The sequence below is a fragment of the Neolamprologus multifasciatus genome, chromosome 14 (assembly GCF_963576455.1).
Source record: "Neolamprologus multifasciatus chromosome 14, fNeoMul1.2, whole genome shotgun sequence".
NCBI classification, from domain to species: domain Eukaryota; kingdom Metazoa; phylum Chordata; class Actinopteri; order Cichliformes; family Cichlidae; genus Neolamprologus; species Neolamprologus multifasciatus.
The window spans coordinates 577,353-603,149 of record NC_140452.1 but is presented as its reverse complement, the minus strand read 5'-3'; the positions used below and the strand labels follow the sequence as shown (position 1 = coordinate 603,149).

The 25,797-nt window shown below is 47.1% G+C and overlaps 4 protein-coding genes across 10 annotated transcripts in view; 2 read left to right on the top strand and 2 right to left on the bottom strand.

Annotated features, from left to right (window-relative positions):
• The window catches only part of clrn1 (clarin 1), a 6,689-nt gene extending 2,263 nt beyond the window's left edge, over positions 1 to 4,426 (top strand). Inside the window, exon 3 of the mRNA XM_085183828.1 lies at positions 655 to 4,426. Within this exon, the coding sequence (XP_085039954.1) occupies positions 655 to 920 (266 nt within the window). The 3' untranslated portion in view covers positions 921 to 4,426. The remainder of the gene's footprint in view (positions 1 to 654) is intronic.
• Positions 1,521 to 6,569, bottom strand: LOC146502814 (uncharacterized). The gene is made up of 4 exons (XM_085131098.1): positions 6,396 to 6,569; positions 3,635 to 3,836; positions 3,491 to 3,525; positions 1,521 to 3,250 (listed from the first exon to the last, which is right to left on the bottom strand). Exons 1-4 carry the CDS (start codon positions 6,567 to 6,569, stop codon positions 3,029 to 3,031), a joined length of 633 nt encoding a protein of 210 aa, XP_084987224.1. The 3' UTR covers positions 1,521 to 3,028.
• Positions 4,515 to 16,516, top strand: mindy4b (MINDY family member 4B). 2 transcript variants are annotated; one of them, XM_085183811.1, is made up of 11 exons: positions 4,515 to 9,954; positions 10,215 to 10,355; positions 10,783 to 10,902; positions 12,347 to 12,444; positions 12,597 to 12,762; positions 12,840 to 12,905; positions 13,631 to 13,701; positions 13,800 to 13,872; positions 14,295 to 14,471; positions 15,968 to 16,148; positions 16,228 to 16,364. In XM_085183811.1, exons 1-11 carry the CDS (start codon positions 9,892 to 9,894, stop codon positions 16,362 to 16,364), a joined length of 1,293 nt encoding a protein of 430 aa, XP_085039937.1. In that variant the 5' UTR covers positions 4,515 to 9,891. The 2 variants fall into 2 exon arrangements, with proteins under 2 accessions (XP_085039937.1, XP_085039936.1); XM_085183810.1 differs by having other exon boundaries at positions 15,968 to 16,516.
• On the bottom strand, positions 10,174 to 25,797 carry tsen34 (TSEN34 tRNA splicing endonuclease subunit). Of its 6 annotated transcripts, XM_085183819.1 has the most exons (6): positions 21,020 to 25,797; positions 20,414 to 20,502; positions 19,827 to 20,114; positions 19,513 to 19,630; positions 19,165 to 19,449; positions 10,174 to 19,031 (listed from the first exon to the last, which is right to left on the bottom strand). In XM_085183819.1, exons 3-6 carry the CDS (start codon positions 20,103 to 20,105, stop codon positions 18,844 to 18,846), a joined length of 870 nt encoding a protein of 289 aa, XP_085039945.1. In that variant the 5' UTR covers positions 20,106 to 20,114; positions 20,414 to 20,502; positions 21,020 to 25,797; the 3' UTR covers positions 10,174 to 18,843. The 6 variants fall into 6 exon arrangements, 5 of the variants coding, with proteins under 5 accessions (XP_085039945.1, XP_085039944.1, XP_085039947.1 ...); XR_014877815.1 differs by having other exon boundaries at positions 10,174 to 18,751; positions 18,788 to 19,031; positions 19,827 to 25,797; XM_085183818.1 differs by having other exon boundaries at positions 20,414 to 25,797.

Below are 25,797 nucleotides of genomic sequence, written 5' to 3'. Positions count from 1 at the left end.
AATGAGTTCAGAGACAAGCAGCCTGATAACAGAGCCCCGGGCAGGGGGGTGAAGCAGGCGGGGGGGGCGATCATTAAGACCCAACGATCCTCGCTCATTTCCTCCTCCGGGTTCATTTCACTTAATCGGCCCGTCCAATGTGTGCCTGCAACCGCAGACCCCAATTAGTGCCGGGCAGCGTCCCCACAAACGCTCCAGTTTCACTCACAGAGAAGCAGAAGCCTCGCAGGCCGCCACGGCGCCTGTCAGAGGCCACGCCCCCAACGATGCAAACTTGAACCTTAACACAGTTTGTACAGGTGTGTTGTAGAAACAGGTGTTTCACAGACACCGAGCAGCTTATGCATCAGCGGTCTGTGTGCACTAACTCACTGCTGCCCCCGCTGGACGGGGGAGGAACTGCAGTGTTGGCGCCTGTGCTCCTCACAGTGGGATGGTCCAAACCCTGGATGGGGACTGTCGGTCATGTGACCTGAGCTCAGCTGAGCCACGTTACCATGAGCGCCATCACGGGGTTTATTTCCTCTGATGACATCATCACTCCTTCTGTTGTGGTCTGGTTCACCTCCTCTGGCCTTCTCAGAGGTGGAGGGGGTGTCTAAGGGTGATGGGGTCAGAGGTCAGCCTGATGGTTCCTGTCTGTGTGTCCTGCAGGTGTCAGCAGCTGCCTCGTCATGGTCCTGTTTGTGTCGGAGGTAAAGCTCAGCCGTCTGTCCGAGCGGATCGCCAACTTCAACGAGGGGAATTTCATCTTCCAGACGTACGCCGAGCGCTACGACCGATGCTTCTGGCTCTTCTTCCTCATCTTCCTCCTCCAGGGACTGAACGCCCTGCTGGTCCGACTGGCGGGAATCCAGTTTCCCTTTCAGCAAAACAAAGAGGTGGAGCTGAGCGGTGGGGCGGCCGACCTCATGTACTGAGAGGAGCGCGGCTCAGCGGGAAGACGGCCCGAACGCCAGACTTCATCAGCCGCCACTTCCTGTCGCTGCAGCTCTGTCGGAAGGCTTTCCTTCACAGTCCACGCTGACGAAGCCGAACCCTCGCTCTTCACCAGCGCGAGGGCGTTTCCCTCAGTAACAGCGGTGACTCTGACGCTGAACTACGAACAGTTGGTAGATCTGAAATGTTACTCTGATGACGCTGTCGCGCTCTGTGTCTTCACTTCTTTGCAGATCTGTGTTTAGCTCCTCGCTGGCTCACTCGTCCTTTAGCTTCTTGTGTTTCACCGATCACGATGACGATGCGTCCGGCGCCGAGCCCGTCCTGATCCGAGGACAGGCGATGCCTCGGCGCTGCCGTGTTGTTGTGGGAACGTGATCGTTGAACGCAGAGGAAGGTTTTGGACAGTGAACCATTGAAGTGTGTTTCTGTGCATCACGAGCTCCATCTGCCTGAAAATAAAACTATCTGAGCGTTTCTGCGTTTGACTGACTGGCTTCACATCTGGATTTCTTCTGCTCCTGCAGCTCTGTCACTGAGACTCACATTGCTCTGAGATCTTTCTGAGGGCTTTACATGACGAGGTCAAAGGTCACCAGCAGAGAGCCTGGAGGTCAGAGGTTACACTCCCTGTGGAGGTCCTCACCTTTGACGGGTTTGATGAGGAGACAAACAGAGTTTATTTCTGTGACCTCTAACTGGCCGATCAGATGTTTACTGGTCCAAATACAGAAAGCCATCAGTTGCCATGGTGATGTTCTCATGTTTGCACATCATCATGAAAGCAGAAATAACCCTCGGCAGCGTTCACACGGCGTGCTGAATCCTGAGCAGCTTCAGCCGCGACAGCAGTGATCAGGTCGGCATTAGCGGTGAGAGCCTTTGGACTGAACCTAATGGCGTGTGTTGGCTTTAACGGGGCCATGATGATGGTGGTGCTGCAGGGCGCTGTGATGAGGCCCGCCCCCTGCAGTGACACCGAGCCCGCCCTCCGTGTGTGGACGTGCTGACAGAGCAGGCCGGCCTGTCTGTTGTCCTCTTGTTTCCACTGTGTGTTTAATGGTGGCGTCCTCTTCAGCAGCCGGTCAATTAAAGGCCAGGATTTCATCCGGCTGATGGCAGACGGGAGCTCAGCTGGAGAAAACTGGATCTGCTGACTTTAAACTTTAACCACGTTCAGCCTGACGTCCAGGCAGGACACGGTGTGGTTACTGCTGCAGAGCTGCAGCTTAATGAGCACGTGCGACCGCGAAACCCGTGAGCGCGCCTCTGGTGGCCTGACCTGAACGCCGCGGACGAGTCAGGGAGTCGAACACGGAGACGTCATCAGCTGAAACACCCCAGGGAGTGAGAGCAGCACTGATGATGTGCCGTTTGTGAAGGAACAGTGACGCCCGAGGGGATCCTGTCACAGGTAATTGGCTGACCCGGGGGACGGCAGTCAGGCGGTGGGAGGTAAAAAGAGCCGCTCAGACGGTCCGGCCTCGGACACACAGCTTCCCGTCACTCACTGCAGGTAACGCGCTTCCTCACGGCGGGATCGCCGAGCTCCGATTCACAGGTAATACTCCCGGTTTTCCTCTTCTCAGTGGACAGCGGCGCTCCGAGGATTCAGGATCACGCTGATATATGTACATAGCAATGACATGTAGGTGCACTTTGGTGTGGAGCAGGTCAAGGTGACGATGATGATGCTGAAGTTAGAGGGTGCTGCAGATGTTGCTCTTATGAGAAGAAGCAAGAGGCTTCCTGCGACTGACGGTGCAGCTGCCGTCACTGTTGGAGGGTCACTGAGGGTCACTGAGGGTCACTGAGGGTCCTGCAGATCAGGACGTGGTGACGTGCAAATAAAACAAATCTGTGAAAACCCTCGAGCCGTAATTCAAACACACACCGACGATTCAGCCTCAGACCTGCTGAAGATATCTACTCATCAAACGGTGCATCGTCGGGTCTGAATCAAGTCCAGGAGCATGATGCACCTCCTCTGAGCTCTTTTAAGGTGGACTGAGGCTGATGCAGAAACACCTCCTCTGAGCTCTTCTAAGGTGGACTGAGGCTGATGCAGAAACACCTCCTCTGAGCTCTTCTAAGGTGGACTGAGGCTGATGCAGAAACACCTCCTCTGAGCTCTTCTAAGGTGGACTGAGGCTGATGCAGAAACACCTCCTCTGAGCTCTTTAAGGTGGACTGAGGCTGATGCAGAACCACCTCTGAGCTCTTTTAAGGTGGACTGAGGCTGATGCAGAAACACCTCTGAGCTCTTTAAGGTGGACTGAGGCTGATGCAGAAACACCTCCTCTGAGCTCTTCTAAGGTGGACTGAGGCTGATGCAGAAACACCTCCTCTGAGCTCTTTTAAGGTGGACTGAGGCTGATGCAGAAACACCTTCTCTGAGCTCTTTAAGGTGGACTTAGGCTGATGCAGAAACACCTCCTCTGAGCTCTTTTAAGGTGGACTGAGGCTGATGCAGAAACACCTCCTCTGAGCTCTTCTAAGGTGGACTGAGGCTGATGCAGAAACACCTCCTCTGAGCTCTTTTAAGGTGGACTGAGGCTGATGCAGAAACACCTCCTCTGAGCTCTTCTAAGGTGGATTGAGGCTGATGCAGAAACACCTCCTCTGAGCTCTTCTAAGGTGGACTGAGGCTGATGCAGAAACACCTCCTCTGAGCTCTTCTAAGGTGGATTGAGGCTGATGCAGAAACACCTCCTCTGAGCTCTTTTAAGGTGGACTGAGGCTGATGCAGAAACACCTCTGAGCTCTTTAAGGTGGACTGAGGCTGATGCAGAAACACCTCCTCTGAGCTCTTTAAGGTGGACTGAGGCTGATGCAGAAACACCTCTGAGCTCTTTTAAGGTGGATTGAGGCTGATGCAGAAACACCTCCTCTGAGCTCTTTTAAGGTGGACTGAGGCTGATGCAGGAACACCTCTGAGCTCTTTAAGGTGGACTGAGGCTGATGCAGAAACACCTCTGAGCTCTTCTAAGGTGGACTGAGGCTGATGCAGAAACACCTCTGAGCTCTTTTAAGGTGGACTGAGGCTGACGCAGAAACACCTCTGAGCTCTTTTAAGGTGGACTGAGGCTGACGCAGAAACACCTCTGAGCTCTTTTAAGGTGGACTGAGGCTGATGCAGAAACACCTCCTCTGAGCTCTTTTAAGGTGGACTGAGGCTGATGCAGAAACACCTCTGAGCTCTTTAAGGTGGACTGAGGCTGATGCAGAAACACCTCCTCTGAGCTCTTTTAAGGTGGACTGAGGCTGACGCAGAAACACCTCCTCTGAGCTCTTTTAAGGTGGACTGAGGCTGATGCAGAAACACCTCTGAGCTCTTTTAAGGTGGACTGAGGCTGATGCAGAAACACCTCCTCTGAGCTCTTTTAAGGTGGACTGAGGCTGATGGCTGAGATTCTGTTTGGCAGTCATGGATGCTGCGTCCTGAAGAGGAGAGGGACCATGACGGCCTCATTGATGAAACAGGAAATCATCTGGGAATCATCTGGCCTGCCAGATGATTCCCAGTCCAGCCCTGGTGCCATCCCCACAGCGCCTGTTTCAGGAAGCTCTTGATAAAGAAACCTGACTGAGCTCACGCTGCAGCAGCAGCCCTGACCTGAGCTCAGACCATCACCTGCCGAAACATCAGACCACAGCACCTACTGGCTAAATTCACCCTGATTTGGTGTAAACTTGAAGTTCAATCAGGTTCTCCATATTTTCACCGCCTCTCTTATCTCCTCATCACTGCCTGTTAAAACATCGTCTGCTGCTTCAAATCCCGTAGTGCTCTCTACACTTAAGATGTGGTTCAGTTCAGGTTTTAAATTCATATCCGCCTCTACCAGATCACCATTGTTAATCATCTATTTTCCTGCTAACGCCGCCTGTTTGACGTGGCATAAAAACCGTGAGAGCCCTTTACAAAGATGATGTCTTTCTCAGTTTCTCAGAGCTCCTCAGAGTGTAACCTACCTCCTGGTTGACCTTCTGCTTGTGAGGCCTAATCAAAAATCACTTCTATCAAATATATATTGTATGCTTATGGCGACCCAAACGGATTCATCAGGTAAAATCAGAACCGCCTGTGAGCGTGAATTCGGTGTTGAACTGTTTGAATCATGGTGGACGAGGTGAATCTCGTGTGTTCAAGTACACCGTGTGCTACAGTGGTACAGTTTAAAGCTGCAACCGTGGGCACGTGTGCCACAGCTGCCACGCGAAGGGTTAACTGATGGCACAACTACAGCTGGACTGGCCATCGGTATGCCTGATGTGATTTTTCGTCTTTATGGGTCGATGATTTTTGTTCATTCGTTTGTTTGTTTGTTGTTTTGTTTTTTGTAACGGTATAAACAATGAGAGGTGGTGGATTGGCCAGATGCTGGCAGATGTGTAAAAATAACTCAATCGTTTAGTCGTGTCTGTGGCGGAGCTTCCACTGAGGCAGCGGGTGGATGAGGGAAAGGCAGGAGGAGGAGAGACATGAGGCGGCCGCCGGTCCGAGTGTCAGGTGAACTAAACTTCAGGTAAGAAGTTATGACCTGCAGTCTATCTGGTCAGATATAAACCAAGTTTAGTTTATTTTCGCTGTGCTGACTTTTTACAGTCAGTTACAATAACTCGTACTGCGTGAGCTAGCATGACGGAGTTTCTATACAGCTGGGTGGGTGCTATGAAGTTACTGATAGTGAACTTTATTTTATTCATAAGGTTAGTAGAGTTTCCAACCGTCCCGTAAAAACGGAGTCGACTGGTATTCAGAGAAAATATCACGCGTTTCGTGTTGAGCTGAGAAGAAACAGTTTGTCCCGAACTTCAGCTACAATGAAAAAGACACAAAGCTGGAGTTATGGATGAAGTGGGGGTTTTTTTGTTTCAAAATAACTATTGGCTGACAGCTGCCAACATCTGCGAACAAATATCATTCTGTAAAGTTGTTTTATATAGTGTGTAACTGTTCGTGTAGAGTGTTATTAAATGTATTGCTAATGCAGTCATATGGCACATTGACTTCTGAGGAAATTTTAGATGCACTCGTCATCAGAAAGGTTGTGACCCCTGATTTAAACTAATAAACAGTTTAAAGTAATAAACAGTTTAAACTAATAAACAGAGTCCATTCCTCAAAATCCCGTTCATCTAAAATTTTCCTTCAATTATAGATCAATGTGACCTCCCCCTGCAATCCATATGTTTTTCTTCTGTCCGAGTTTGAACAAATGTTGGGTTTTCAGAGGTTTTTGGATCCGATCCGAGAAGACCCTCTAATCGCCATATTTGGAGTTCCACAGACCCTCTAACCGCCATATTTGGAGTTCCACAGACCCTCTAATCGCCATATTTGGAGTTCCACAGACCCTCTAATCGCCATATTTGGAGTTCCACAGACCCTCTAATCGCCATATTTGGAGTTCCAAAGACCCTCTAATCGCCATATTTGGAGTTCCACAGACCCTCTGATCGCCATATTTGGAGTTCCACAGACCCTCTGATCGCCATATTTGGAGTTCCACAGACCCTCTAATCGCCATATTTGGAGTTCCACAGACCCTCTGATCGCCATATTTGGAGTTCCACAGACCCTCTGATCGCCATATTTGGAGTTCCACAGACCCTCTAATCGCCATATTTGGAGTTCCACAGACCCTCTAATCGCCATATTTGGAGTTCCACAGACCCTCTGATCGCCATATTTGGAGTTCCACAGACCCTCTTAATATAACAGCAAACTGAGATCGTGGCTTTTTGTTCCCTTCTTGCTGGACGCTGTATTTTACTTCTGTGGAAACCTCCCACGCCTCCATCTGCATCGCAATGGCTTAATACTGTCCGGACATTCTTGAGGGTGGAGAAGCTCTCACTCACAGTGACGTGGACACTCTCTGTGGAATATCTCAGATCTTTTCCTGAGAACAACGCGATTTACCCACCTGCGACCAGATCGAAAAGAATTTGAAATTTACTCTTTTTTAAGGCACAGGATTTAAGCCCCGCCCCTCTAGTCTTTTATTTGTATTTATTTATTGCTTAATTTTATTTATTTTATTTAATTTTACTTAATTTTATTTATTTATTTAATATTTTTTCTAATTTACTAACTTTTTTTTCTTCATTTTTTCTCAATTTTCTGTTCTTGATGTTTAAAATTTTAAAATTATTTTAATTTGTCTTTGTTTAACGAGAAAAAGTTAAAATGATTGGGAAATAAATATTTGAGAAATATGTCATGTAAGATACATACAGTACAATGTACAATAACAGACCACAAGCAGCACAGAGGAACATCTGGCCTCCTCAGATGTGTCTGCTTTAGACTTTAAATACTTCCTGCGTAGTTTCTGTGAAAACAGTGAAGCGTGTAGATGGATTTGTCAGGATTCAGGACAGGAACTGAAGCTGTTTCCTGTAAACTGATGAACTGATGTGTGTTCAGATGGAGGCAGAGATTCAGCAGATCCTGGTCCAGGTTTCGGAGCTGCAGCACCGAAGGAAAGTTCACTTCCTGCTTCAAAAAAGCCAATCTGCTCCCCAAATCTGAAGGCCTTCACACACCTCCAAAGAAACACCACAAAATCCTGAATTTTCTGGATCCGAACTGGCCGTGCAACTCGTACACACTGAAAGTACGGCGTTTTCTCTGTCCTCTAAGCGTCAGCAGCAGCAGTGAGGATTTCTTGGTCTGGTCCAGGAGCTGAAGCTTTGCATATCAGCATGTGGCACAGCCTGGAGCTGAATCAAACACAATGATTTTACTGTGTCAGTATCAGTGTGTGTAGAGCTGTGAGAGACACATCACAATCAGAAACATGCATGAACGGCTGCATTAACAGATGAGCCCCAAAAACACTTGCAGGGATTTTCTGTGTGAGGTGTGTGAAGGCTTTTAGAGAGACAAATGCACAGATATTTTCAGACTGAAGGATTTATTCTGTGTTCTCCCTGCAGGCTGCAGTCACAGTCTCTGGTCGTAAGTATCAACATTCATCTACACTCAACTCAGTTTTATTCATATGGCACCAAATCACAACAGCAGCTACATCTATTGCAGCATAACTAAGGGAGGATTCAGGGTCACCTGGTCCAGCCCTAACTATATGCTTTAGCAAAAAGGAAAGTTTGAAGCCTAATCTTAAAAGTAGAGATAGTGTCTGTCTCCTGAATCCAAACTGGAAGCTGGTTCCACAGAAGAGGGGCCTGAAAACTGAAGGCTCTGCCTCCCATTCTACTTTTAAATACTCTAGGAACAACAAGTAGGCCTGCAGAGCGGGAGCGAAGTGCTCTAATAGGGTGATATGGTACTACAAGGTCATTAAGATAAGATGGGGCCTGATTATTTAAGACCTTGTATGTGAGGAGCAGGATTTTGAATTCAATTCTGGATTTAACAGGAAGCCAATGAAGGGAAGCCAAAACAGGAGAAATATGCTCTCTCTTTCTAGTCCCTGTCAGGACTCTTGCTGCAGCATTTTGGATTAACTGAAGGCTTTTCAGTGAGTTTTTTGGACATCCTGATAATAATGAATTACAGTCGTCCAGCCTGGAAGTAATAAATGCATGAACTAGTTTTTCAGCGTCACTCTGAGACAGGATATTTCTAATTTTAGAGATGTTGCGCAAATGGAAGAACGCAGTCTTACATATTTGTTTAATATGTGCGTTGAAGGACATGTCCTGGTCAAAAATGACTCCAAGGTTCCTCACAGTGTTACTGGAGGCCAAGGTAATGCCATCCAGAGTAAGAATTTGGTTAGATACCATATTTCTAAGCTTTTCAGCGCCGAGTACAATGACCTCAGTTTTATCTGAGTTAAGAAGCAGAAAGTTAGTGGCCATCCAAGTCTTTATGTCTTTAAGACATTCCTGCAGTTTAACTAATTGGTGTGTGTTATCTGGCTTCATGGACAGATAGAGCTGGGTGTCATCTGCATAGCAGTGAAAATGTATGCTATGTCTTCTAATGATGCTGCCTAGGGGAAGCATGTATAATGTAAACAGAATTGGTCCTAGCACTGAACACTGTGGAACTCCATAATTAACCTCAGTGTGTGAAGAGGACTCTCCATTTACATGCACAAATTGGAGTCTATTAGATAGATATGATACAAACCACTGCAGTGCAATACCTGTAATACCTACAGCATGTTCTAATCGCTCTAATAGGATATTATGGTCAACAGTATCGAATGCTGCACTAAGGTCAAGAAGGACAAGCACAGAGATGAGTCCACTGTCAGAGGCCATAAGAAGATCATTTGTAACCTTCACTAAAGCTGTTTCTGTGCTGTGATGAACTCTGAAACCTGACTGAAACTCTTCAAATAAACCATTCCTCTGCAGATGATCTGTTAGCTGTTTGACAACCACTCTTTCAAGGATGTTTGATATAAAGGAAGGTTGGAGATTGGCCTATAATTAGCTAAGACTGCTGGGTCTAGAGATGCTTTTTGAGTAAAGGTTTAACTGCAGCCAGCTTGAAGGCCTGTGGTACATAGCCGATAATTAGAGATAGTTGATCATATTTAAGATCGAAGAATTAATTAATGGCAGGACTTAGACACCTTCCATACACGAGTCTGCACATATCCAAAAACATGACAGGAAAATAAGATGGCTGTCACGGTGAGCACACACATCCATGCACAGCAGAGTTTTCAGCTAACAGCTGATGGATCAAAAGTCTGGGTTCGACTCAGAATGTCTGTTTCCCAAAGAAAGCATGTTTCTGTTTCTGTAACTAGAAATTAATTTGAAATGTTGACAGTAAATGAGTCATGAACACAGAGACCCTCTGTCAGCATCCATCACCTGATAGATCAGCTCTGCCCTCTGCTGTTGGTGCAGCTGCACTGCACTCAGCTCAGTTTTCAGCTGACAGGATGAAGGAGCAGCTCGTCATCCTCGCCGCGGCTCCCCTGTAGTGTTAGTGAGGGCCGTCCCTCAGCTGTAGTGATGTCAGACCGCCGGCTGGACTACATCGGGCTGCTCTGGCAGGAAGTGAGCAGGAATCCTCACGTGAGTCACCTCTAAGAAAATACTACCACCACGTACTGTTTGATGAGTGTCACCCTCGCGCTCCGCTCTATTCGTCAGCTGTGCAGCAGCTCATATTGTTTGTTTTGTGTGTGCACTGAGGGAAGACAAAGGTAAAGAGTCATGTGACTGCAGGTTTGCTGTAACTCTGATGGAGACGTTGTTCAGCGTTGAAGCTGTGAAGTGTTTTTTTGTTGTGACTGAACGGTCGAAGGTAGGTGTTTGTCTCGCCTCCTCCTCAGAGGCTGCTGGATGTGGAGAAAGAGGAGGAGCAGGAAGCCCCTCCACCCCCGAGGACCCTTCAAGCCCTCTGCTCCATCCCCCAGAGGCTGGCCATCTCTGCGGGGCTCGGGGGAACGCCGGTCACCCCCCAACTGATCGAGGTAAACACAATGATTCAGAAACAGGTCACCTGACACCGTCCCTGTTTTCCTGTAAACACGATGAGCTCACCTGACCACAGATCAGACATGTTACGCGACACCTCCACTTGGCTGAAGGGAGGCGGGGTTTATGAGGATACCAGGATGGAGGTGTGCAGGTGCTGAAACACCCCACAGGAAGTTTTATTTCCAGCTCTATGATTTTATCTTCATGCAGTCAGACTTCTGCTTGAAACAAACAGTTTTAGCTCCTCCTCCTTTACACTAGTTTCATTATCATTGGCTGCCTGCGACAAACAGAAGGTCTGAACAGATCCAAGAGCAGGAAGTGTTCAGAGCTGTGAGCTCCATGTCTGAGCGTCCAGCGACCTGTTGTTGCCTGTCAGGTGTGTTCAGGGCCAACGATCGACCGATGTCTCTGTTTCAGAGCCTGAGGAGGATTCTTCTGGGTGGAAACTTTCGTGTCTTCGACTACGAGTGGAGGAAAGCCGTCTTCCACTTCAGGGAACCAAACTCCGAGTTAGCGTACGCTCTGAAGGCTGACGGGGTGAGAAACCGACTCTAAGATCAGATCAAAGTTTCCTTTTTGCTAAAGCATGTAGCTGTTTGAGAGAAGCGTCATCCATCAGGCTGTCAGGATGCTGAACACACACCAACTCCAGACCTGCATCCACCTCTGAGCCCCCACACATACAAACTCTGACCCACCACCATCGCCTTTCACTGACTGCACCGCCCCCAGTGCACACGAGCCCATCATCACGATGATTGTGTTGGACGCTGCTGTTTAAATAATCGTGTTGTGTCGTACAGAAGACTTTTATTTATTTTATTATCTTTATATTTCTACTGTCCACTGAGGGCCATGAGAGCTCTGTGCATGACTGTGCATGACTGTGCATGGCTGTGCATGCGGTCTTTGACAATAAGGTAGCTCAGTAGGTAGAGTGGTGGCCCCATGATCGGAAGGTCGTGGGTCTGAATCCCCTGAACAGCTCCCCTGAGGTTCCCCTGAGCGAGGCACCGTCCCTACACACCGCTCCCCGGGCGCCCAAAGCTTCACAGAGTGAACGGGTTAAATGCAGAGAGGGGATCTCCACGGGGATCAGTAAAGTTTACAGTATTATTATTAAAGCAGACTTCATCTCGTTTGCTTGCCCTAACAAGCAAACGAGATGAAGTCTGAAGAATTAATCAGGAAAGAGAGAGAAAGGGACCGGAGGAATTAAAGTTAATGTTTCCTGTTATATGAACATCAGGAAAAAGAAAACAAGCAGAAACTCAAACTAAACCTTTAGTTTTTTGATAAATATTACATTATAATATTTATATAATACAGGAGTGTTATTCATCCTCCAGCTCAGTGATGCACCTGATAAATGATGTTGAACGTTCTTACTTTCATCGTCACACAGCTGATTCAAAGGCCGTCCCACATGCACTGACCGCTGCTACAGCAGATTTATTAAAACATCACTCGTTCATAAAGAAGGTGACTCTGTGTCGTTTCTGCAACACTGCTTTCCTCCAAAGGTGCCCCGAGCCGCTGAAAGGCACGGACACTTGGGCCTAAAAGTTCACCAGATCGTTTTCCTTCGTGTGGTTGAACTTAGCGCAGCTGTAGGCTTCGTTTTTATTGGCTGCGTGAAGGTCACAGCGCACAGCAGTCCTGGCTCAGCGCAGCGTTAAAACCTTGTTGTGCAGCACGAGCAATGAACGAGCTTCAGAGTGCGTGCCCCGTGTGAAAGGGCAGGCAGACGACACGCTCACCGTGGTGTTTTGCATGCAGCGCTTTGAACAAACGACCTCTGACCTCTGCAGAAGCTTCAGCACCGCTTCACAGCAGACTGTCTCCATGTGACCCTGCAGATCAGAGGAATACAGAACAAACGTTAACTTGGTTTTTAAACAAAAAGAGTTCAAAGCAAACATTAAAAGCATCAAGCCCCGCCCAGAATATTACATCTTCTAAGGTCAGGTGTGTGTTTCAGGGCGGGGCTCGGGCCATTCAGATGGTCGTCCAGGCTCGCATCATTAAGCACCTGCTGTTCGCCCGACAGAGCACCTCAGACGGACAGACGCTGCACAGGTGAGGCCTCTGTGGCGTGGTCACGGTAAAGGTCAGACTTCCACCTGTAACAGTAACTGGTCTTTCTCTGTGCCCAGCGTCCTGCGTGACCTTTGACCTGTGCTGTCCTCCCCACAACTCTAATGTGTTTCTATTATTTTTCCACCCTCCAGTCTGACGGAGGTAGGACGGCGGGAGCAGGACAGAGCATTGGCGGCCGCCCTGAGTGACAGCCTCTGGTTGGCCGGCCAGGAGGCGAGCGCGACTGTCACCTTGGTAACCGAAGACTGTTGCATCACATCTCACCTGGACAACAAACTGGACACCTTCACAGAGAGGGTACCGCCCTTCCTCACAGCGCCGCCCGCTGCTCCGCCCCCAGCATCTCGTCACGTCTGTTCTTTCCTGTCTTTCAGCTGCAGCTCTTCACGTTCAGCGAGAAGGACGCCGTCACCAACTTCATCCTCGACCACATCCAGTGTGTGAGTACAGCATCCAATCAGGACACCAGAATCAGGTCACTTTACCGTAGCGTTAACGCTTCAGTTTGTTGCATTAATGCGAATTCAGGTGAGAAACACGAGCACTGATCTTTACACACGTGACACGACTGCACAAAAATACGGCCTGCGGTCGACGTGGAGCTCCGTCGGCCCGCGGTCAGAAAGGTTTCGGGTAGGGATGCCCCGATACCGATACGGGTATCGGGGCCGATACTGTAAAATGTGTGTGTACTCATACTCGTAAAAGTTAACCAATACCATGAACCAATACTAACTTATTTCATAAATCAGAGGGTGGCTTGTCATTTCTGTTGTAGTTTTTTAGATTGGCCACTAGGGGGACATCCCCTAGAGACAGTGCCAATAGTTCAGTGATATTCTGTTAAATTACAATGTGGAGACTCTGCAATAATTTAACAGAAGTGCTTATTTTTCACTTGAAATTTTTTTGTGGTCATTTTTATTAAGATTTTATTTAATATTGGCAGAGAATAAAATAAAACCTGTCTTCCAATTCATTGTGTGTGTGTGTGTGTGTGTGTGTGTGTGTGTGTGTGGTAGAAGTATCGGTTTTTGTACTCTGTATCGGCAAGTACTCAGATCCAAGTATCGGTATCGTATCGGTTTGAAAAAATTGGTATCGTTGCATCCCTAGTTTCGGGTGGTTTGGAGCCCGCCGTGCGACATGACCTGTTGTCTTGTAGTTTCAGGAGGAGGGCAGTCATGGCGTCATCCTTTTCCTCTACAGCCTCGTCTGCTCCCGTACCATCGACAGGTAACCACACAGCTCTGCGCTGTTAGCGCCCCCGACAGGACACAGTCTGTTACAGCCCGCTGGTTAACTGTTGACCATGTGCGTCCTCTTCCTCACAGGCTGAGGCAGGACCTGGACTCTCCTACGTCATACCTGCTGCAGCTCAGCCCGGGCAGCTCTGTCTGTCGGCAGGTAAGAGCTCACCTGGCTCATGTTGCCAGACTTCATTTAGAAGTCTTTGTGTTTGTACCTGTATCAGATACCAGACACCTGTCACAGGTGTGCAGTTTTACACCGAGGTCTGCGTGCTCCGCCCACTCATGTCACTCTGCGACCATCGTCGCTCTGTGTTCAGCTAACATGTCTCAATCAGAGAGCATCATGGGAAGTAAAAATCTGCTGAGGGCTAATCAGCTGACAGTGACATCATCAGAGAGACATGGAGGCTCGTGTTTCCTGCTGATGTCGCCTCCCTCAGCTCTCGCGCTGACCGCTCAACGATCAGAGCGTCTCTGTTAGCCTGAGAGCGTCTGCGAGCGTGTGACCTGAGCGAGCGTGCACACCTGTAGAGTGCAAAGTGGGAGGAGCCTCCAGGTCTCTGCTTGTGTATGCAGGCTCTGCTGAACCTGCTGCTGACCGGCAGAGCCAGCCCGCACCTCTTCAACGGGATGCGGCACCTCGGGCAGGACAGCCTGCCTCTGCAGCGCCCCCTGCAGGGCGTCCTGTCCCGCAGCGATGTAGGATATCTGCGCTGGAGTCGAGAGGAGATGGAGCGCGGCGCGCTGCCGCAGGTAACCGAGCACCGCTGGCACACACTCACAGCTATGTGTTGATTACAGGTGTTTCTGTGACATGAAGCAGCACAGCTGATGTAATCAGGATACTCACAGTAACCTTTCAGGTGTGCGTTACATCCGTCGATGCTGCTCTCATCAGTCTTCGGTCTTCAGTTTCTCATTTTAAACAGCTGACGGCCGTGAAGCAGCTGTGAGGTCGTTTCACTACAGCAGGAACCAGTAAAACTGTCCTTTACTGGTTTACCCATTATATTACAGCCTGATACACCGTTTGGGCTCCGTGGATTCAGTTCAGTTTTATTTATATATCAAATCACAACAAAAGTCGCCTCAAGGCGCTTCATAGATACAGAGAAAAACCCAACAATCATATGACCCCCTATGAGCAGCACTTTGGCGACAGTGGGAAGGAAAAACTCCCTTTTAACAGGAAGAAACCTCCAGCAGAACCAGGCTCAGGGAGGGGCGGGGCCATCTGCTGCGATTGGTTGGGGTGAGAGAAGGAAGACAGGATAAAGACATGCTGTGGAAGAGAGACAGAGATTAATAACAGATATGATTCAATACAGAGAGGTCTGTTAACACATAGAGAGCGAGAAAGGTGACTGGAAAGGAAAAACTCAGTGCATCATGGGAATCCCCCGGCAGCCTACATCTATTGCAGCATAACTAAGGGAGGATTCAGCGTCACCTGGTCCAGCCCTAACTATATGCTTTAGCAAAAAGGAAAGTTTGAAGCCTAATCTTGAAAGTAGAGATAGTGTCTGTCTCCTGAATCCAAACTGGAAGCTGGTTCCACAGAAGAGGGGCCTGAAAACTGAAGGCTCTGCCTCCCATTCTACTTTTAAATACTCTAGGAACAACAAGTAGGCCTGCAGAGCGAGAGCGAAGTGCTCTGATAGGGTGGAGCTAAGGAGCTCGGAAAGAAAAGCGTCTGGATGTCTTTAAGCTTCTTGAAGACGTTTTATCGGAGAAGCTTCTTCAGTTCTGAGAGCAGATGGTGTCCCTATGGGGAGGGTCCCTATGGGGAGGGTCCCTATGGGGAGGGGCCCTCAGGGGTGGTGGATCCCCTGTTGATCTTCTGCCTCAGAGCTGAAGAAGCTTCTCAGATGAAACGTCTCCAAGAAGTCCAGACGCTTTTCTTCCCACGATAACCACGACTGAGGAGCTTCAGACACGTCTCTGTGGAGGCCACGCCCCTAACAGAATGACCCAGGTGGATGTTCTGTTAGGGGCGTGGCCTCGTTGATGCGGGGGTACCGTTAGTTTGAGAGCGATACTAGGATTGCATCATTTTATGGATGCAGCTCGCTAAACACTCCCTGTTAGCTGATATCCACCCTCTCCACCCTCTCCACCTTCAAACAAAACCAAGAACTAATATTAGCCAACACCACCACCTCCACCTGCATGAGAGACTTCCTCCACGAGGCTGTTAAACAGCTGTTCTTACAGGAGAGCGCCCCCTGCCTGTCTCCCTCTGTCTGCAGGTGGGCAGCATGCTGAAGACCCCCCGGTTCCCAGTGTGGGTTTGCAGCATCAACAGCAGCTGCTCGGTCCTGTTCAGCGCCACGCGCTCGCTGCTGTCAGACTGGAGGGCGGAGCATCTGTTCCAGCTGTACTACTACAGCGGGCAGAGCTCGCAGACGGCGACGGCCAGGCTGACAGTCGGTGAGCGCTGCGGTCACACGTCTGCAGGTCTGATCCCTCTCGTGCTTCATCCACCATCTGTTTCCTGCTTCCTGTACAGATACTCACTCCCACCACTGGGAGGCGTCGCCCGGAGAAGGAGATCCAGAGAAACGGTTTCCCTCACTGGAGATGACCATCAGGACCAAGTGGGACGGCGCTGTGATCGCGTGGAACGGCACCTCCCCCTTCTACTGAGCATCACCACGGTCTGCGGTCGTCTCAGCACTCCCGACTGTTTTTACCATTACAGGAAACCAGATGTTAAAAGTCCCGTTACCAACCTCACGTCTTCAGTGACCACTGATGATTCGGACCCGAGGTGTTGGCGAGGTCACCGTGGTCACTGACGAATCAGCAAACACAGCCGGGCACCAAAACAGAGCGAGGTGAAATGACTCCCGTGTGTTTGCATTCCCACGTTATTCCCTGCTGTCCTCGTCTCCGTCATCAGACCCCGACGACTTCCTGTTCTCGTCTCCATGTTTCTGGGTGAAGCTGACGCTCTGTAGCAGCGTCACGTCTGCCCAACGTTTAACCTTTGAACTGAACTGATGTCTGATGTTTCAGTCTCATGTCCTCATCTTTAGCTGAAAGTCTTCTGTTTCTTTGAAACACAGAAATAAATCTGATGTTTAAACATCCAACTTGTGTTTGTGTGGTGTGATCTCCGGAGGTTTCTGTTCCCTGTCACCCTGCTTCAGTGAGCTCCAGCTCTGAGGAGGCCCACGAGGCTTCAGTGAACATGACGTGGAGATATGCAGCTTTCAGCTAGCAGCTCGTTGGAGCAACGATACGATTTTATGCCAAACTGCGTCACATGGCGTGACAGGCTGCTGCTGACAAAGAAGACAGTTTAAAACTGCTCCTTTGCTGGAGAGCTGTTGCTCCTTTAAAAACCACAAGAATATCTGACTCAAGACTTTTGCACATTACTGTTGTATTTACACAGCACGCATCAACACACTGGGGCCAACACACAGGACAGAAGGGCCTTCAGCACCGTGGTCACATGTCTGAAGATGAAACACAGCGTCACAGTAAACCGAGCAGCTGGAAGCACGGAGCCATGTCTGAGGTATCCAAGGTTACAACGTTCTCAGGCAAACGTTCTGGTGACCACAGTGAGCTTGAGGGTCCTGAGTCTGTTTCAGAGGCAGTAAATTATTTCTAACACTCTGAAGATTAGAAACATCTATAATTATTGATCATCACTGGATCCAGGTGATTGACATTCAGCTGCTGATAACAGAATGAGTGAAACAGTGACTATGCCGGCTTGTACACATACACGAGAGTTCTTCTTTACTGATGTTTACTGTGCTTCTCTTAACGTACACAGGTACACCGTAGAACACTTTGGCCTGCAAGTAGACAAACCGGTGTAATTGGAACTTAGGACTTATTTCTTCTTTCTTAGCTTGACTTTTACACGGCTAGACCGTCACCATGAGCAGCTTCTCTGACCTTACTTCCCAAAACAGGAAGTGACCTCTGCCCTTACCTTATACTTACAAAATTAACCGGTTATTTACCATGTATCAAATTAACTGTACACCAATCCGGTAGGTAAAAAAGGAAAATGTTAACATGCTCAACACAAAAATAAAACATACAAAATAAAATGCGTTAATTACATTATCATTACAAGAGCTCCGCCTAGTGGTCAAATACTAACGTAACAACTGTTACAGTGACATACAGGTGTGATCACTTTGGTGTGGGTGGGGTCGAGTGCACAGACTGATCAATACCTTCTCCCAGCTTTTCATCTCATATTATAAACGGTTTGTCTCTCGGCTCTGATCCTCGTTGGCGTCGTTACCTTTTATCAATCTGACATCCTCGTGTTGTTCCCACGTCATCATCATAATGTTCCAGGTTCAACATCGCAACTGACCAATCACATCGTTGTGACGTCATACTTTTGTGACTTTGGAAAAAAACGCCGTAAAAAAAAAAAAATCTACTGAACTTGCGAGAATCCGCCGCTGTCGCCGACCCAGCGTTTAATAAACGGTAAGCATCATGTTGTCCTGGCAACACTGGAACGTCATAAATGAATCGCTTGGCTTGCAAAAGTATGACGTCACAACACTGTGATTGGTCAGCTGCAATGTTGAACCTGGGACATTTATTATGATGATGATGTGGGAACAACACGACGACATCATCCTCTGTTCAGTCTGTGTCACTGTGTGGCTCACAGCAGCCGATCACACTCCCAATCACAGATCGATACTCACGTCACTTTTATTTCAACACAACGACTCACTGAGAAAATACAATCTTTGAAAGAGGAGAGCTGTCCTTTGTTTCCTCGCACTGCCACTAATGAAAACAAATACAGAAGTGGGCGGGGTTTGTCGGGGCCCTTTCACCTCCAGCACGCTGTCGAACGGCTCGGAGATCAGAGCTGGACTCGGCGCCGCCCTTCGTCAGAGAAACCGTGTGGATGAGTCTGACAGCTGCAGAGAGCTGCATCTGTGACGCTCGCCACGCAGAAACAGAGCAGCCCGATCGTGCTCTGCTGGTCCTTGAGAGGCCGCGGCTCCGCCCTCTCAGTCACATGACCTCCTGCAGTTGTTCTTCAGCCTCAAACTTACAGAAACAGGTTTTAGATGCAGGATGCGGACCTGCCTCAACATGGGCCGGCGGGCGCCGTCTGTCCCCGGGTTTAAATCATCCCGCTCCACTGAAGCGACGTGTAGCACACCCCGGCGTCTGGCCCCGGCGAACACAGAAGGACCGTCTTCTTCACGTTGGATCCCAGACGAGCCACGGCGAGGACATCCAGCAAACACACGGACTCATCCAGAGACACACAGACGGCGATGAAGTGAGCGTGGAACCGCAGAGGGTCACCTGACGAGACATGACCACACAGAGTCAGCAGCAGCCTGACGTCACTGCTGACATCACTGCTGACATCACTGACGTCAGCAGTGATGTCAGCAGTGATGACATCATTCTGTCAGGTGTTGAGCTCCTCACTCACCTGGATACACCAGGAAGTCTCCTCCAAACTTTCCTGCTGAGGTCAGGTAGAAGCCCCGCCCCCGTAGGTCTCTGAACACCTGGTACCTGGCGTCACAGCGGGGCTCAGCCCCAGTCGGCCCGCAGGCCTGCAGGAAGGCTCGGGCTTCAGGACAGTAACTTAGCCCCGCCCTCGCCGTGCTCAGCTGGACGGCCATTGCTGACTGCGGGAAGGTGAAGTTCTGGTCCAGAGCCTGCAGGCGGCGCCGCAGGGCGTCATCTGCACTCGCAGCGCCAGACTCTGCACCTGAGAGGACGGCACCGTGAGAGCAGCCAGGTACATGAGAAACCTCATCACGCCAACACTCACCTGTCATCGCTCGGAGCAGCGCCGACTTCCTGTCCTCCAGTGCGAGGAATCTCTGCTCCTCAAAGCTCCTCCTCTCCTCCTCCTCGTACTTCTGACGGAGCTCCGCCCCCCCCCAATCCTGCTGAGAACAACCACACATCAAACACACAGGACGCTCGGCCTTGCGGTTCCTATGACAACCAGCAGTGAGCCCGTGCCGCAGAGTCCCGTGTTAAAATAAACATGCAGCCTGACACGCTAACTGTATGCCAACATGGCGGCCAGCTTAATGAGACGCCACGATGAGCGCCAGCACCTCTAACGACCCCTCTGACCTGGCAGCGGTCCGGCAGGGCTGCAGCGGCGCGGCGCTCCCTCAGCAGCCCCTCCTCCTCCGGCAGCAGCAGCAGCGGTCGACCCAGGCGCCCGTTCTGTCGCGGCGTTCGGGGCAGCGACCCCAGGAGTGCCCCCACCAGGCCTTGAGCCCTAACAGCCCTCAGGTCCTGCATCCTCCACACCAAGGGGGCGGAGTCACACAGACTCACCCCCACAGCTGGGGCGGCGTCCTCTTCCTCAGAGCTCAGACGCCGCTCCCCGCGGGACAGAGCCTCCATCAGGACGACCTGTGGAGACAGAGGACGCAGTCAGCTGACGTGCAGGTGTGAGAGTCACTCAGTCTCTGCAGGAGGATAACATGATGGCGAGCTGCTAGCACAACGTTATTCCACAAAAGCGCAGCAGCTGCCTCAGTCGCACACAGATGACATGAAACACACACAATGTTTCACAACTTGTCCTGACGTGGTCCGGATCAAACGCTCCGAAACCACCGGAATCGCTTTTTATAGTCTGTGACGTAAACGTGAGCAGCGTGAGCACGGCCACAGTCTGACTGTTTATGGACACCTTTGGTAGGACGCACCTGTGGACACGTTTAAGGACACGTCCTTCTTCCAGGTAACCAGAGACGATTCCCACAGAAGACTGCGTGTGCTTGGAAACAGGATCCTCCTGGAACAGAGCTCAGCCTCTTCATCACAGTTTCAACAACATCAGACAAAGAAATAAAAGTTTTAGACAGGATGTGAAGATGACATCACACATGCTTGTAGGACGCTGGGTAATAATAAATGTGTTGTTTAGAGAGGAAGACAGAGCAGCGCTCTCATAAGAGTTCATCACTGAAGATTTCTTTCAGCCTCATCTTTGCTTTTTCACTGCAGATTTCTTTGATTCTCATGAGCTGAAGAGGATCCGTTCCCAGCTCCACAGCTCACCTGGAGACGCCGCTGCATGAGGACTGAAGCCTCTCAGAGACCGAGCTCAATGAAGCTGAAGTTTAATGAGTCTCTGTTGGTTTTAGTGAGAACGATACCGAACAATCACATCTCACATTGATCGATGTGAAGACAGAGACCTGCTGCTCTGTAGGAGACGTGAAGTGTTTTAAAGCTAAATGAAATCTGGCTCCAAACTTGTATCGTGTGCTGACTGACGCTCTCCGAGCCGACTGAGCATGCGCACTTACGGTCCGATCCGAGGCTCACTCCGACTCTCCGGTCCGTCAGCCGATCCAATCCCCGAGCTGCACGAGGGAGCGCCTGATGCACGCGCCCGGTCCCGACCTGCCGTAAACTGCTGCGGCTGTAGCTGTGGTCGCGGACCGGAAACACGAGCGCTTAGACCGGAAGAAGCAGCGCAACTGCCGGGTCACGTGAGTTGCCTGCTCTTTCCTCTGAAAGTGTTTTTAGTTGAGCAGTTAAGAAGTAAAAATGAATGAACACAAGGGGGCTTAAAGACTCAATTAAGCGCAAAGCTGTTTTTCTGTTCTGCAAGAGGCAACAGGCAGTTTTGTTCTCCAGGAAACTCATCCTGAGGAATCTGATGTGAAGTTTTGGTCACAACACTGGGAGATAAAATTTTTTAGTCATGGTACAAACAGGTCGGCTGGGGTTGCTATTTGTTCCAACAGATGTCCTGGTAGGTTTTTGTGCACCATGGCAGACAAACATGGACATTGTGACTGTGTGTGAAATACTGATAATACTCTGATTATTTTGGTTAATGTTTATGGATACAACAACGTTCAAGAGAACAAGAACCTGCTGCATCAAATTTCTACAGTTATAAAGGAACTTTATTCCCTACTGATTATATAAGATAAAATAAAACTTTATTAATCCCTCGGGTGGGTTCCTCTGGGAAATTCGGTAGTATATAGTAGTTAGATATAGTAGTTGGAGGTGATTTCAACGTGACTCCTGATGAATGGTTGGATAGATGGCCTTCAAAATTTTCAAGAGAACATAAAAACCCAATATTTGAAAATTTCGCTAATGATACTAAATTAATAGATGTGTGGAGATTGTTAAACAAAGATGTAAAACAATTCACCTGGCACAAACCTAATGGTCAAAGCAGGTCACGTATTGATTATTGGTTGGAATCCAACTCAGTTTTACAATATGTTAAGGAAACAGTCATCTCTAACGGTGACCATTGCGCCATTATTCTACAAAGCAAAGACCAAAACAACACATTTAAGGATTATTGGAAATTTAACTGTCAGATGCTGAGAAATGAGAGTATTGTAATTCTATTAAAAAATAATTTTAGATATCCAGAATGATGAAGCCATCAATACACCGATACTCCAATGGTAATATCTTAAATTTAGAATCAGAAAAACCTCAATTGCATTCGGTAAAAAGTTAAACAGACAAAGGAAAGAAGAGGAATCAAATGTAGTAAAAGAACTTATGAATCTTTATGGCAAATTGATTTGGACTGAGGAAGAAAAAGGAAAAATAATAACTTACAATCTAAATTGGACGAAATGTACCTTTATAGAGCCAAGGCTGCTTATTTACGATCCAAAGCCAAGTGGATAGAAGAGGGTGAAAAGAACACTGCCTATCTTTGCAATCTAGAAAAACGTAGACAAGAATATAATTCAATATGTAACCTAATCATCAACGGAGAGGAAATTACAGACACTAAACGCATTATTTACTTTTTACAGTAACCTTTATAAGTCTTCATACTTCTTTGACAAAATCAGTAATTGGATTCCAGTAATTGATGATAATTTTAGAGAAATTTGTGATGAAGACCCAACTATAGAAGAATTTGATTTTGCTATTAAGAGCATGGCATCTGATCACTCACCAGATGGAATAACAACTCATTTCTATAAGCACCTTTGGGAAGACCTAAAATCACTATTATTCAGTGCGTTAAATGAATGTATAAACCAAAAGGAGCTAATGGCAACAATGAAACAAGGAGTTATAAATTTAATTCCAAAACCGGGGAAAGATAAGAAAAAACTAAGTAATCTAAAACCTATAACACTTTTAAATACAGACTACAAAAGTTTTAGCAACAAGACTAAAAACAGGTATTTCTGAAATAATTAGCCCGACACAATCAGGACGATTGATCCAAAATAATATCCGCTTGGTTTTGGACCTTATCGATTACAATTACCTAATTAAGGATGATGGTTTTATGTTGTTCTTGGACGTCCATAAAGCATTTGATTCTATCGAACACACTTTTATTATTAAGACATTTAAACATTTTGGGTTTGGAGATGCATTTCTGGATGTGATCACTGTGTTATACACCGATATTAATAGTTGTGTTTCTCTTTCAGAAGGCACGTGTCCCAGGTTCAGGGTGGAGAGAGGTATCAGGCAGGGCTGCAGCATCTCACCTTTTATTCATTGTAGCCACTGAATTACTTGCTATTACTGTCATAAATTCAAACATCAAAGGATTAATGGTAAATGGTAAATGGCCTGCATTTGTATAGCGCTTTACTCAGTCCCTAAGGACCCCAAAGCGCTTTACACTACATTCAGTCATTCATTAGACATAAATAACCACAAATTAATAATAAGTCAGCTTGCCGATGATACAACAATCTTTCTAAAAAATAAAGAACAAATTCCATTGGCCTTCGATACAATAAAGGTCTTTTCTGATGCTTCTGGACTACGCCTGAACCTGGACAAATGTGAACTCATGAGTATCCACAATTGTTCTCACTCTTCTTTGTACGATGTACCTGTGAAAAATGAAATCAGATATCTTGGAATCTGGATAACTAAATGCATGGCTGATAGTGAAGAAAAGCATATTCAGAACACAATTGACAAATGCAAAAGAGCTCTGAACCATCGGCTGCAGAGAGATTTAACGTTGTTCGGCAGGATAATGTTGACCAAGGTTGAATCTTTGTCCAGATTAATCTATCCAGCTTATTCCCTAGCCATCCCACCAAGAATTATAAAAGACGTCAATAAGGTGAATTTTAATTTCATATGGAAAAATAAACATCATTATATCAGTAACAGGGACTTGATAAAAGACTATGAAGAGGGGGGTTTAAAAGCGATCGATTTTGAAATAATGAATGGCATTTTAAAGATTAATTGGCTCCGATCTTTCTTAAAAAATGATGATGAGATCTGGTTCTTGATACCATCTCTTATTCTCAACAAAGTTGGGGGGATCCAATTCCTTTTAGTGTGTGATTTTGAAATTTCTAAACTACCCATAAAACTTTCCAAATTTTATCAACAAGTTTTGTTAAATTGGAAATTAAGTTTAAACATAACTTTAGTCCCCACAACGTTCCACTGTGGAATAATAAGGTGATATTGAATCGGGGGAAATCTATCTACAAATTTGGTCTGTGGCACATATAATGGATGAAAATGGAGATATACTTGAATTAAACAGGCTTAATGAGAAATATGACATGAGTTGCTCGCTCGAGCTCTATAAAAAGGTTTCACAGAACATCCCAATAGTCCTTGTAAATACGATAAAGAACAATTTCTCAAATATACCGACTCCAAATTTAAACTAGATGGTCTTGACTTGGTTAATGAAAAATGCAATAATCAGTTTTTGAGGAGGTATTTGGTTAACACCTTATATCCAGGTAGGACAAAACATTCACTCATCTTTAAAGATTATAACAAATCTGAGATCTCGTTGATCAGAACCAAATATTTAAAATTTCCAATCCCCCCAAATTTGAAGAAGTCCATTTTAGAACTACAAAAAATATTTACCCCTCCAACGAATTTATGAGAGACAGATTTAAATGTGTGTTAGACAACTGTTATATTTGTAAAACAACAGAGCACATGTTCTATGGGTGTGTGACAGGATTTATGGGAATCTCTCCATGTCCTGATATTGTCCCAGTATGGAAATATTGATTTTTGGTCTTTTCAAAATACTCAAATTGGAGTAATCCTTAAGGACAAAAGTAGTGAGTTTTTAGTTAACAATCTCATTATTATAACAAAGTATTACATTCATAAATGCTGATATGCTAAACCCCCCCTCATGGCCTGCTCTTAAACTCTCCCTGTTCAGTGAATCTCTGAAGCTCATAAATAAGCCCGAAGCAATCAAATTGCATTTTTAGAAGAGTTTGATTTTTCTTAGCCCCTTATTTAAGTTATGTGTCTTGTTTATGGAACCTCACGTTTAGAGATTTTATGATCCCCCTGGTCTTTATTTCTGTTCCTTGTTTTTTTCTTTTTTATTATTTATTTTTGTATTGGTTATTCATCTTGTTATATTATTATGTAGATGTGTGTATAAATGTGTACGTATGCATGTGTATATGCATATATACATATATATGTCTGTGTATGTATGTGTGTGTATATATATATATATATATATATATATGTATGTATATATGTTTACTTTCAGTTATGGTCGATTTCTTCGTGGTGCACCAGCTGCACTGTGTGATGCGTCTTTCTTTGATTGGGAGAAAAGAAAAAGGTGATTCTGTTCTGAATGATCAATATGTCACTTGTCTCTTTCAGATTGTCATTGTTATTGTTCTAAATAAAGTTCATTTAAAAAAAAAAAAAAAAGTAAAAATGAACACAGACCACAGCGAGCAGCAAGCGGTCATGATGGGTCATGATGGGTCATAGGTCGTTTGGAGGTGCTGGTGCGTCCGTGGACTCCAGAGGGTTAAATCAGGTTTTGATGGTTATAGAAATGTTCTGTGATGATGATGATGATGATGGCAGTATGTAACACGTTTCGATCTGATAAACACACCTGATGTCTGATCCTTGAAGACATCGTCAGAGATGGACGCTGCGTCGTTAACACTGACCTCAAGCTTCGGCTTTGGGATCCGATGCTTGGAAACTGCTGAACTCCTCTTCAGTGGGTCCTGTGGACGTGTCACTGCTGCCACCCAGACACAGCCTAATGTTCCTCAGCTGTGATGCAGAAACACTCGTTTCACACCCAAGG